Source organism: Mustela putorius, unplaced genomic scaffold (genome assembly GCF_011764305.1).
Source record: "Mustela putorius furo isolate JIRA1106 unplaced genomic scaffold, ASM1176430v1.1 tig00000695_pilon_pilon_pilon, whole genome shotgun sequence".
NCBI lineage: Eukaryota > Metazoa > Chordata > Mammalia > Carnivora > Mustelidae > Mustela > Mustela putorius.
Window position 1 is genome coordinate 4,754,493 of NW_025421447.1, and position 13,327 is coordinate 4,767,819.

General features: G+C 54.8%; 1 protein-coding gene across 2 annotated transcripts in view; it reads right to left on the bottom strand.

Annotated features, from left to right (window-relative positions):
* Window positions 1–6,488: 6,488 nt before the first annotated feature.
* The window catches only part of ZZEF1 (zinc finger ZZ-type and EF-hand domain containing 1), a 100,565-nt gene continuing 93,726 nt past the window's right edge, over window positions 6,489–13,327 (bottom strand). For both annotated transcript variants that reach the window (XM_013060284.2, XM_045083153.1), the window contains exons 53-55: window positions 11,443–11,596; window positions 10,934–11,005; window positions 6,489–8,856 (exon numbers count right to left, since the gene is read on the bottom strand). In XM_013060284.2, the coding sequence (XP_012915738.2) occupies window positions 8,776–8,856; window positions 10,934–11,005; window positions 11,443–11,596 (307 nt within the window). In that variant the 3' untranslated portion in view covers window positions 6,489–8,775. The remainder of the gene's footprint in view (window positions 8,857–10,933; window positions 11,006–11,442; window positions 11,597–13,327) is intronic.

Consider the following 13,327-nt stretch of genomic DNA (forward strand, 5'->3'; position numbering starts at 1 on the left):
CGGGGGGCGGGGGGGGGCAGGACTGTCCTCTCACAGCCGGCGCCGCTCACGACGAACACGGAGGGGTCGCGCGGGGACAGGAGACGCTCGGGGCTCAGGAAACACCCGCTGTCCCCGCCGCCGTCTACACAGTCCGCCGTCGCTCCGAACGCCCAGACTCCGGCGAGCCCCGCGGCGGGTGTGGACGCGGGAAGGACGTGTGGGGCAGAGGCGGGCGGGGCGGGGTGAGCGCGAGCCCCGAGGGGACAGCCGCGCCCGGACCACTGACCGTCTGAGGAGCCGCAGGAGTCGAGTCTGCGGCGCACGGACACAGCCGCGACCCGGGGCGCATCCGAGCCCGGAGCGGGGGGCCCATAGCCCAGCTCTCAGCCCCGCGGGAGGCCACCGTGCCGCACACAAAGCCACGGAAGCCCCAGCGTCTACACAGCACGCCCTTCCTCCGGGGGTCCTGCGAGCATGCGCTCCCTGGGCAGTCCCCGCTCCGGTGTCTTCCGCTCACCTTCTCCAGCCGCGGGTCCTGAGGGGGCTGGACGGCTGTCAGCGTGGACGCCGCTCCGCGTCCTCCACAGCGGTTCTGTCAGCGTGGACCCCGCCCCACTGTCCTCCACAGCGGGTCCTGTCAGCGTGGACGCCGCTCCGCGTCCTCCACAGCGGTTCTGTCAGCGTGGACGCGGCCCCACTGTCCTCCACAGCGGTCCTGTCAACGTGGACGGGGCCTCACTGTCCTCCACAGCAGTCCTGTCAGCGTGGACGGGGCCTCACTGTCCTCCACAGCGGTCCTGTCAACGTGGACGGGGCCTCACTGTCCTCCACAGCGGTCCTGTCAACGTGGACGGGGCCTCACTGTCCTCCACAGCAGTCCTGTCAGCGTGGACGCGGCCCCACTGTCCTCCACAGCGGTCCTGTCAACGTGGACGGGGCCTCACTGTCCTCCACAGCAGTCCTGTCAGCGTGGACGCGGCCCCACTGTCCTCCACAGCAGTCCTGTCAACGTGGACGCGGCCCCACTGTCCTCCACAGCAGTCCTGTCAGCGTGGACGGGGCCTCACTGTCCTCCACAGCGGTCCTGTCAGCGTGGACGGGGCCTCACTGTCCTCCACAGCAGTCCTGTCAGCGTGGACGGGGCCCCACTGTCCTCCACAGCAGTCCTGTCAGCGAGGGAGAACCGCACAACCTCCAGAAGCCTCCACAGCGGGTCCTGAGGCTGCCACCTGTCCCAGCTGCGGCTGCGCGGGCCAGGCTCGGGGCGGAGCTGCGGTCTGGCGCTCTCTGCAGGCGTTGGGGGTCACTGCAGAACTGGGGAGCTCATCCTTCAGTGGAAGCACCTGCTCCCTCCCGGGGTCCCACTGAAGCCATTTCATTCTGGAAATTGCAGCAATATGGAGCCCAAGATGCCCCAACATCTCCAAAAATAGCTCCGGAGCAATGAATTAGAAACAGTGTGGAATGACAACAGTCCCTGACCCAAACGGTGGCACTGAACATGACCCTGGCCCTGACCAGACCCACACACTGACCCCAACTTGCTCTCAAGCCTGGGCCTGACCCAATCCAAGAGCCTAAACCCAGCCCCCAACCCAAACACTGTTCAAAAGAACCAAAAGGTAGAAGCTGTAAATATCCATCAGTGGTGCATGCATAAATGAATTGTGGTGAAGGGGTTTGGGTCTGGGTTCAGGGTCAGGTTCCAGTCAGAGTTCTAGATCAGGCTTTGGGTTTACGGTCAGGGTGAGGATGTACAGTGAGGGGCAAGGGAACAGTTAGAGTTTAGGGCTTTAGGTTTATGATTTAGGGTTTAAGACTCAGGGCTTAGGGGATAAAGTCCAAGGTCAAATTTGGGGTCGGGTTCATGCTGGGATTTGGGCTCAAGGTTCATGGCTCAGAGTTCTGGTAGGGTTTGGGTTCCTGGTTCAAGGCTTGGATCCAGGGCTCAGTTTCAGAGTCCAGGCTTCGTGTTCCATTTCAGGTTTAAGATTCAGGGTTCCAGTTTGGGCTTTAAGGTCAGGCTAGTTTTCAGTGTTAATGTTAGGGGTTAAGGTTAGGTTTAGGGATGACACATTTTCTTCAGTTGTCATCATGGACCCAAAATTTTTATTGGAAGTTTCTAAATCTGGAATGTATTTCATCTGGGTGTCAGGAGCTGGTTTGGAATTTAGGCTCCCAGTAACTCCCTACTGACAGCATTCTGGTCCTAGAGTCTCCCAGTCACCCAGAACCAGCTTTTGTCTTGGCTCAAACAAATCCTTGGCAGAGAAGGGCGAGCAGCTGCCAAAGTTGGGATGATTTCACAATGGTAGAGGTGTGAAACCAAATATTGTGGAACTATTTATGGAAAATGAAACAGGAGATGAATAACTGGTCAACTTCTGATTCTTCCACAATAATAACGACCAAATCTCCAATAGAATCTGATAATGTTCCCTAGGAAGGCCTATGGTCCTCATTACCAGTACTGAAAGAGGGCCCCTCCCCTGATTTAAAGTAGGAATCACAGCAGGATACTTCCTACTTTGTGTCAAAAATAAAATTTTATTATTTGGATGTTCCAGTGTACAATTTGTGGAAGCCCTGACATGTTCCTCTCTCAAATATGCATCAACACATGGGTAAAATGCAGGCAATGTTGTAATGCACTGCTCATTGGAATACCAAGTACAAGGAGGGATATTAGAAGCAATAAAATGATATCGAATATGAACCTCAGAACAAGCACCCTTTATGGGCACTTAATGAGGATCCCTAACCATGAGATCTAACCTCTCATCCTAGGGAATTCACCCATAAAAATCATCAATAACAATAGCCTGCTGACCGCTGTAACGACCTCACCATTGACCTCTAGGCTTGTATTACACTCTCCAACCACTATGGACACACTTCTCAGCAGCGGAAGGGGACTTGTCCACTCCTGGTGGACTAACTCTTACAGTGAAGCCAAAAAAATCCCACCTCTTGGAAATCCCAGCCATTAGGACACAGTCGCAGAAAGCACACCCAGAACTCAATAAAGGACAGACATCTCATGAAGCGGAGGCTGCAGATCACCCCCACTCCCACAAAGTAGCTCTACAGTGGACTCCAGGTCTGTCCTCTTCCCAGGATCACACGGGGCACCGCGTTCTTCCAAGACGCCATCCTCAGAACAAAACTGTAAACTGTCCTCGTCAGTCCTCTGTGCAGGCTCACAGTGAACCCTGCGAAAGCCAGACACTTTCTTGAGAGCACTCAGCCTCTCACGCCGATCCTAGTGGATGGAGGGTGCTGCTCTCCCTGACTTCCGCACCAGCAAGAGAAGACTTGGAATGAGTCTTGCCAAACTCCATGCACAGGCATGTTCTTCATCTGCAAAATGATGGACAGTGAAACACCACAGATTCCCTGCACTTCTTGAACCTAGGTAAATCAGAGATACAGCTTGAGCAGAGCTATTATCCCAAACCCCCTACACACACACACACACCTTCCCTTGTGCACTCCATACCCATTTCCATCCACTTTGCTCATTCTCAGCCATTGTCTCTGCAGAGCAGTACAGTAGCACCGAGGTCCTGAGTCTGAGGTACTAGGTGCTAAGCCAGCACCTTGGACCCAGTTACTATCAGAAATTAATATTCATTCTATTAACAGATGTGTCCCAGATCTTGCCTGCATGGCCATTAGAAGAGTCATTACAACAGACGTCCTAACAACTTGTGCCAATCTCCATGGCTCCACTCCCTGCCTCCAGGGATTGGCTCATCCATAGGCATGTCACCTGGTCCCAGCCGATGAGGTGAGAGGAACCTCAAGTCTCAGCCTGCAGAGCCAAGGATGGGGTGGGTCACCCAGGCCAGGGGCTTTTCCATCACGACTGCAGAAGTGGGCTAGGCCAGACCCGTGCCAGTGCCACAGAGGGCCCAGGAAGCTAGGTGTTCCCTACCATTACTGAGGGCTGAAGCAGACTCGTCCTGAAGCCCCCACATGCTAGATCTTCTGCTAACTCAGGAGCACTCGCAATGTGCTCGTAGTCTTGGCCTGAATAAGATGACCACCTGTGTGGGATATACCCCGCAAGATATACTGCCTGGTAACAGGGCCTTACTCAGCCAAAGAATGCCTACATGGAATTCAACCACAGACAAACATGTTGTGGAAGCTCGAGGCCGACAGAGAAACTGGCAGGGGGTGGGGTCCTGAGGCCTTAACTGTTGGTCAATCTCACTATCAGCTCTTCCCAGTGCAGGGAAGAGCTGATAGTGATTGTATCCTTTCCAGTGCAGGATCCAGGGTCAGGCAGGATAAATCCCAGTGTCCTCCCACTCTGCCACTGGAAAGGAAGAGCCCTCTCCCCCATCATCCATCATGCTGCAGATCTGGGGTGTGGGCAACTATGGGCCAAATGGGACCTCCCCCCCGTATTCTCTCAACCACTGTGTCTGGAACATTAGTCATGCATGGTCTGTGGCTGCTTTCAAGCCACAATGCAATTAAGAGTGCACGTCTCTTGAAGAGTACTGAGAAATAGAATTGTTGAATTATTACACTGTACACTTGAAACTAAACCATCAATAATACTTGATTAAAAACAACAATAACTTGGGGTACCTGTGGGGCTCAGTGGGTTGAGCCTCTGCCTTCAGCTCAGGTCATGATCCCAGGGTCCTGGGATTTAGCCCCGCATCGGGCTCTCTGCTCAACGGGGAGCCTGCTTCTTCCTCTCTCTCTGCCTGCCTCTCTGCCTACTTGTGATCTCTGTCAAATAAATAAAATGTTTAAAAAAAAAAAATAAACTCGTGTATCCACACAAATAGACCTTGAAAAAATTATTATTTTTTTCAGCTGGGAGAGATTTACTGGAGAATTTTAATCATGGATTCCTGGCTGAAATGTGTTGTCTTCCCCCCAAATCAGTAATTTTTTTTAACACTTTGCAAACCTACATTCCAAGTTTGGCATGCTCTTTTATTTACATTCCAGGCTTTGAGACAGAAAAATAAGAGCATATCCCTTTATATTTCATTTGGATTTTGCCAACATTCCATAAAAATGGTCATTATTTTTATATATCTTTCTAGCAGGTTCTTTTTTTACTTATTTTATTTAAATTCAATCACTTAACATAGAGTGTATCATTCGTTTCAGAGGTAGAGGTCCGTGATTAATCAGTTGCGTGTACCACCCAGTGCTCATCACATCACGTGCCCCCTCCGTGCCCACCACCCAGGTGCCCCAGCCCCCACCCTCTTCCCTCCAGCCACTCTCAATGGGTTTCTCACAGTTAAGAGTCTCTCAGGGTCTTCTTGCTGATTCCTTAGTGTGCCTGCTTCTAAATTGAGGTCTTTCTTCTAGTGGCACTTAGAGGAACAAATTTCTAAGCTTTTCCTCATGTACTGGTACCTTCTTGCCCAAAGCAGTGATGCTCCAGATCTTCCCCGACATCAGAGTTCTAGACCCTGACCTTTTTAGGCTTCTGGTGGCCAGAAACAGGGACAGTAACAGTAGGTATGCATGGCAAAGGTGAAAAAGAACAAGACATATCCTGGGGTTTCTGATATAGTTTTTATGATACAGTTTAAAAGTGAGGAAAATTGTGCTGAAGTATTTTTTCCTGCCCTAAGTTCCCGGCAAACAGAAACGAGGGGACTCGGCCAGGGGCCGGCCGGCGGGACTAGATCACAGCAGGAGGCTGATTGTTTCCCTTCGCTCTCAAGGCTCCACTTCAAATTGCCTCTGAGGCCTTCGGCTCTTCACTCCTGGGTTGCTGTCAGCGGATGACCTTCAGCATGACCTTCCGTACCTCTGCTCCTGCTCTCCGCGTCCAACCGAAGCACAGTGTAGGGCTCAGGAGGGCCCTGGACCGACTACTCAGAGCGAAGTGACACGGTGAGGAAGGAGAGAGCCAAGATGGGGGCCGCGGGGGCGGGGGCACCCCGTTCTGCCAAGGCTCGCTCTGGCTTCAGGGGATGCGGAAGGCTGACGCTGGGTCCCAGCTGCCACCCCAATTCCCCAAGGCTGTGTGGGGCTCTGGGAAGACGGGTCAGATGCTTCCGGCTGCGGCAAATGGGCCCGGAAGGTCCATGACATCCAGCCCCCACCAGAATGTCTCCCTAATTCCCAGCAGTCGGCTCCCAGAGAGGAGGGAGAACGATGACTGGCAAACTAGAGACGCCAGCAAGACTGGGAAGGGGGGGAAGCCAAGACCCCAGGACGGGCAGGCGGCGGCCCCACATTTAGACAGAGGCAGGCCGGGAGGAGCAGCAGCCTAGACCGGAGCCCTGTCTCACTGTGAGCTGTGCAGGGCCTGGGGCCACATCCAGCCGTTGAGGATGACCTAGGGGACACCATGTGGCGGCAGACCTCCCAGGAGCCGGCAGTGCAGGAGCACATGGTCCCTGTCCGGGATTCCCACCAACTCCAAGGCCTTGTGATCCCAGCGATTCCAGCCCCTTGGGCTTGGGAGAGACAGAGGAAAAGGCAAGGCAAGGAGGAAAACAGCCCACACACAGCTGTACTGTTTTTATATAGAATTTGTATAATATATTTCTCTTCATTTGCACATTTACCCAAAACTTAACATCCTTTTTACAGGCTGAACTCACTCAGCTTGATATAATCAAAATTCTTTCTTTCAAACAAATAAGAAAAATTCAAAATCGTAAACCCGTAAGAAAACAAATTAAAAACGGTGATGAAACCAAGTCACCCCTCCCAGTGCGAGCAATGTCCGTTCGTACAATCTATAGGGTTTGGGACGGAATCTCTTTATGGATCAGGCACATGTTTTCGCGACACCTTTATTCTCGCTGCTTTTAGCTCCTGCCTGGCAAGTCTGCCTCCGGGAAGGATCAAAGGGAGGCTAGTCTTGGAGGCGTCGGCTTCTTGGGGCAGCCGGGAGTCGAGGCAGGTGCGATGTAGGGCAGCCGGCGTGGGGCGGGGAGCAGGGGAGAGCAGCAGCTGCATGCCAGGCGGGACCTGGGCTCGCTCTGTGCAGGGTGGGCAGAGAGACCAGAACAGCCAGGGCGAAGGCAGACAGCAGCGGGTAGAGGCCGGCGTTTACAAAGTCGGCCTCCCAGAGACAGAGAGCCAAGTTGGTGGTCCTGCCCCCATAGGCATGCCCCACCCTGGCTGTCTGGCCTGGTCAGCAGTCCAGGTCATGAGGGCTGTGGATGGCAGCGAGATGAAGTGGTGATGCACGGTCCTGTCTTCCGGGTCCCCCCTTGGCAGAGCTGGGGCCCCACCACCGGCTCTGTGACCTCCCTCTGCCCTGCGAGACCCGCCGCGTCTGAGCGGTACGGACGTGGGGACTTCTCTGGGGCGGCAGGCAGAGTGGAAGACGAGAATGGGTTTCTACAGCACCACAGTGCCCACCTGTTTGCATCCCGACACCATGGGGGACCAGAGCGGGCCCAGGGCCTCGGGCCTGAGGTCACCAAGTCTCAAGACCTAACCCCTTCCCCCGGTCTCCTTTGGACAGCCCCTCCCAGGACGGCTCCTCGTGCAGCTTGGGGACCTGAGAACAGAGCTCTAGGGCTGGCTGCAGGAGCCGCCGCCCCTCGTCCCACTGATGCAGAAGTGCTTCTCCAGGAAGACCCTCCTGAGACCTGTAGCCTTGGGCCCTTCCCACCCAGGCACCCGCAGACAGCAGTCACATGCCGGTGCAGACCCGCTCAGCGTGGGCCTGGCTGTGAGGAGCCTTCCGTGGGCCCCGTGTGGGGGGAAGCACTCCGGCCCACACGCCATCCTGAAATGGCCTGAGGCGCTCTTCACACCAACAAGTCCCACAGAAGCTCGTCCACGGCCCGCATGCCCTCCCAGCCTCACATTCCAAAGCCTGGCTTTGGAAGGAGAGTCTTCAGCACTTCAGGGAGAGACCAGCATCCTAAAAGGGAGAGCAGAAACGGCATTCACTCAAACAGATGCTGTGACGGCGGACCAACAGCCAGGGAAGCACACAGAGTCCCAGGGGTCAAAGTGATGGACTACCGGGACCTCAGATAAGAAATAAAATCATCATATATTCTCTGTTTGGTTTTTGGTTTGGGTTTTTTTTGTTTTTTTGGTTTTTTTTTTTACTTCTAAAATAAGATCCATCTGATAACACTTCGAGTCTTTAAGTACAGAAGCTTTCCCAAAAGCAGCGTGTCCCCTGGATGACTGTTCCATTGGGCCCCCTGGAGGCCTCACAAGGGAGTCACGTGGTTCTGTTCTGAGAATGTCAGGCGGAAACTGAAACAGGAGAAAACAACGAAACGCAGACGTGCGGGGAGTCGGAGCGAGAGCGATGCCCACGGGCAGCCCACCGGCTGTGACCACGGACACCTGCTCACTGAGGACTTCCGTGAGACGGCCATGTGGGCACCAGCAGGTGGCCAGGACGAGCTCTCCCCGGCTTTGGTTGGGGCTGCCCAGTCTCCAGATGCAAGACCGCAAGAAGAGCTCCCAGGCCAGGCTGCCGCTCCAGGTCCTCCTGAGGAAGGCAGCTTGGGGCCAACTCCGGCTTCACAGGAAGGCCACGTGCAGCAGCTCCAGAGACAGAACCCTTTCCAGAGAGGCTCCTTCAGACCTTCCTGGGCTGACCCTCTGAGCAGCCCTGTGGCACTCGCTCCCACATGCCATGGTCGTGCCGGCGCGAGCGTGTGACGCACGCGGCCGCTGCTCAGACGCAGGCTGCCTGGCATTCTGCTAGGAATGGGAGTGGGAGCTCAAGGGGGGCCGGGCGTTTTCCTGAATGAGTTCAGATGTCCGTGTGAGCGCTTGTGGACAGACGCCCCCTTTCTGTGCAGGCCACAGCAAAGGCTAGCACTCGACGTTCCAGAGGCCGGTCGCCTTGTTCGGGTAGTTGATGGCCAGGCTGATGGCAGCAATGTTCTGCAGAGCCTGTGGAAGGAGAACCAGTCGTGTGCTCATTTGTTAAGTGTGGACTGGATAAGACCCTCGGCTGAGCACCTCGGCTGAGTACCAATAATGTTGATACTTGGCTAATGGTTTAGCAGAGGTTTCTGGAGTACACATTTAGTGTATGGAAATTCAAGACAGCTAAAGGGCTGTTTGATTAACATCTTGCATCGTGATCAATTGGCAAGAAAAGGAGTTTTCAAGATTACATTTCTGGATGCTATCTTTTCAATTAATGTATCTGTAAAAGTTTCTTTGTAAATATTATGTGTTCTGATGTGTCTAAGATTCCAAACAAAATGATCCCTGCACTTCCTCAAGATGTTTAGTGACAGTCTGGTAAGCAGAGCAGTCTGAGCAAGAAATAGGAAATGCAGAAATGGGTTTTGTCTGGTTGCATATAATCTTTGCTCTTTTTAAGCTCTGTGAGCTCTGAAATATATTTTTGGGTTACTTAGTGTGTTTGACAAGACAGCTTGATATTTCTATCAAACAAATGACTTTCATATTGCAACAACCTTTGTAAGAATAACTCAAATAAAATTCTTTTATTTTAAAATAAAAGAATGGGGTGCTCATGATGGGGTGCCCTCACCCGGGGCACCAGCCCAGAGTGAGAAACAGTCACTCAAGACTCCATGAGAACTGCAAACACAGGGCAGAAACGTGACTACTACCCCGAGAGAGGGGCAGGTGTGATGCTGGTGGGCTCGGTGTGCCCGGAGGACATGGGCCGCAGGGCATCTGGGCAAGCTCTTCGGAGAAGGGAAAGAACACAGAGGAGGAGGAGAAGGGGAGAAACGAACAGTGCTAGGCCAAGCGTGGGAGGGTGCCGGGAGGGGGTACCCTGGAGCCAGGCCGAGGCCACGGTGTGAGCTCAGCGCAGCAAGAACAGGGGAGGCTAGGGGAGGAGGAGGCAGAGTACTGGTCCGGCACAGAGGACATGCCGTGGGGAGGGTCAGCACGAGCCACAGGCAAGGAGACAGGACATGGGGATAGGCAAGAGGGAGGTGCCCACGGGTACATGACACAGAGCTCATGGTGCCACAGGTCATGTCTCAAGTTGTCACTGTGTGTCAGGAAACCAGGGGCAGTGGTGGCAGGGCAGGCAGGGGTCTGTGAGGAGAGAAGGGGGTTTCTACTCTGCCTGCGGGTCTCTGGAGAATGCGTGTGAATGCATCTAAGTTGAAGGGGGATTCCTGCGTCTTCCCGGCAAGGCAACCACGTGTTCACGAAGTGGACTTGCCAGGAACCAATGCCCACTCCGCGCGACCCTGGGTGAACCTCCCACTCGTCCAAGTGCAGTGCCCCATCTGCCCAGCACCAGAGGGCTGGGCCACAAGCTCGAGGGTACGCGAGGGCACCTTGAGTCTAAGGCTGTCAACGTGTGGTCTGGGCCTGGGGTTCCCGAGACCCTCTCAGGGAGTCTGCGACGTGACAAACACTGTCGCAGTGATGCTAGGACGTTATTCTGCCTTCTTCCCCTCACGCTCCCAAGGGCACCGCGGAGTCCCCCAGAGGCAGCTGGGGCGCCGGCCCTGGCAGATGCAAATCACTGCCATCTGCCTCAAGAATGATTGTATTTTGGAAAATACAGCTGTTTCTCACAGAATGTGTTATTCACATTAACATGGACTGAGTTTGTTATTTCTTAAAACGAGCTGGTGTTTGTGTAGAACCCACCAATATAAGCTTTTGGAGATCCTCAGTAACTTCGAAGTGTGAAGGACCCTGGGCCCAAACCTCAGAGGCTCTCCTGCCATGGGAGAAAGTCGCATCCGAAAGTGCCTGAAATCGAACTACGGAGCCCTCAGCCCAGTGCTCGAGTTAAAGCGCCTGCTGTTTTGGTTTCAGACACAAATTCTGGCCGGCGTCTTGCTGGCCTCTCCAGGCCCACGGTCTTACATGAGCCGCTCCTACGAATGGGTCCAACAGCTCTCAGAATGGGCCCAACAACTCTCAGAAGCAGAGGGACAGGGCGGGGACAGAGCTCTGTGTGGACCCTGGAGGCTGGGGGGCTGGGGGGTGGGGCCGGCTGGCTCCAGCGGGGAGAGGGTACCTGTGCTGCGCAGCGGAGAAGGTGGTCGTCTGTGGTTAAGGCCAGCAGGTAATCCTGCAGCAGGCCGAGCTCCTGGGGAGAGGGAAGAGACACCGCGTCACCGGATTAGCACCCGGGGACACCCGCCTGCAGCCACAAAGTCTCGCTCCTCCAGGCACCTCACGGCAGGCCTTCCCTCAGGAGTGGCGGATGGGGCTGGACCAGGAGGAACCCCACACCTGGTTGCAGGGGCGCTCTGTGTCCATTTCCTCATGAGAAAATGACGGTAAGCTAAGGAATTCTGAAAAGACGGCCTTTCGTCTACATTCGGCCGCCCACTCTGCTCACGGAGAAAGAAGAACCCACCCATTTCATTTTCCAGGATTCCCTACTGTCCAGGACTAACAGAAAGCACTTCCTCCCTCCCTGACTCTAGGTCTCCCCAGGGGAGGGCACACAGAGGTGAGGACCTGGACTTTAGGCCACACCCCCGCCCTCGGGCAGCAGAGGAAGCACCAGCAGGACCTCACCTGGGCTCGGTTCTCCGTGACGAAGAACAGCTCGGTGAGGGCGCGGTGCAGGGGCAGCAGGATGCCAGGCTGCGTCACGTCCTCCAGCCGGCTGTACTCCATGTGCGTGAAGAGCTGCCACAGCGGCTTCAGCAGCGCAAGGTCACAGAGGTCACTGTGGGGGCGGTGGCAGACGGGAGACAGAAGCCAGCTGACGGACTCCCCCACATCCAGCAAAGTCACTACCATCCCCCAAAATACTCCCCAGCGGCAGAGAAGGAAAGGGGCAGAATCCCCGGAAGCGGGAGACCCTGGAGCCGTCACGTCAATCACGCCTGTCTTTAAACTGGGCGCTGTGAAGAACCTCCCACGGCGGCGGGAAACCCTCGAGATGGACGTTATGTGGAAAAAAGCAGCATGTAAAACCACGCGTACAAAAGAAAACTAAACCCAACTGCGTGTATAGTATCGTGTGCCCATGTCAAAAGCAACAGTGAACAAACACAGAAAATGTTTTCCATGGCTGTCCTTGTCGGTTCCCTAGGTTTTCTTTTTTTTTTAAGATTTTATTTATTTGAGAGGTAGAAAGAGAGAGAAGGAGCACAGGAGAGACGCAGGAGCAGAGGAAGCGTCACGCAGGGGGAGGGAGAAGCAGGGTCCCTGCCAAGCAGCGAGCTGGACATGGGACGCGATCCCAGGACCCTAGGATCATGAGCTGAGCTGAAGGCAGACACTTCACTGACTGAGCTACCCAGGCGCCCCAAATTTCCTAGATTTTCTGCAATGTTTGTTGCTTCAACAGAGCACAAGAGAAGATTTAAAAGACAGTGATAAGCAATATTCCAATCTTAGCCTCACAAAACACAAGAAATGGGCTAACGAGGGAGCTCTGCCAGAGCCCTTGTAATTCCAGAGGCCTCGGGTGAGAGACGAACGTTTCTGACTCAGGGGTAAGATGTGCTTTTCATTCCACTTCAACCTCCTTCAGAGAAGAAAAGTTAATAAAGCAAATAATATTCTGGGCCTCACTATATGACTTTATGCATTCATAATCTTAAATTTTGCCTTTTCTCTTTAATGTCCAACTTTCTCCCAGAACAGTAAGTCTTCCTGCGGAGCAAGGGGAACGCACGGTTTGATTTCTGGACACAGTTCTGTAGACCTTCCGGGTCACCACTGGGAGGGACGTCCATGCACCTGCGTGGCTCATACTCCTACCCCGCCCCAGGGCTGCCTTCCCCTCTGCCTGTGCAGTCTCACCCCAGGACTGAGGAAGGCCAGCGACCGTGCAAGCGCCCCGACAATGTGGCCAGAAAGGGCCCCGCCGTCTGAAGACAGTTTCAAACCTATCACTCAACCGGGCACTTCTCGGTACAAGCAGCTCTCACAGGAACAGAACTGAGCCCCTGCGGGCAAAGCGACCTCCGCACACGGGGACCCAGTGAAAACAGCAACCACAGTCCGCTTACCCCCCACACCCCCCGGCTGGCAGCGGCCGACTCCTCTCTGTCAGACTACACAGAGGCCCTGCTGCTGAGGCATCATCCGTCCATTCTGACTGGGACCCTGGGCTTGTCTGGGGTGTCTGGGGAGGGGCCGAGTGGCTCAGCCGCACAAGCATCTGACTCCTGATTTTGGCTCCGGTCATGATCCAGGGACTGCAAGGTGGAGCGCCCCCTTCAGGCTCTGCACTGGGCGTGGAGGCTGCTCAGGATCCCTCTGCACACCCGTCCCCTACCCCCGCCCCCACCCACATGCTCCCTCTCCCTCGCTCTCTCAAAAAGTAAATGCTGGAGGACACTGAACCCTGACAGGCAGGGCTGTGAGTGTGCGGAGGACGTGTGTGACTTGGTTGCCAACACCTGCCCTCCAAGCTGAGGAGCAAGGTGACGCGTCTATAATCCCC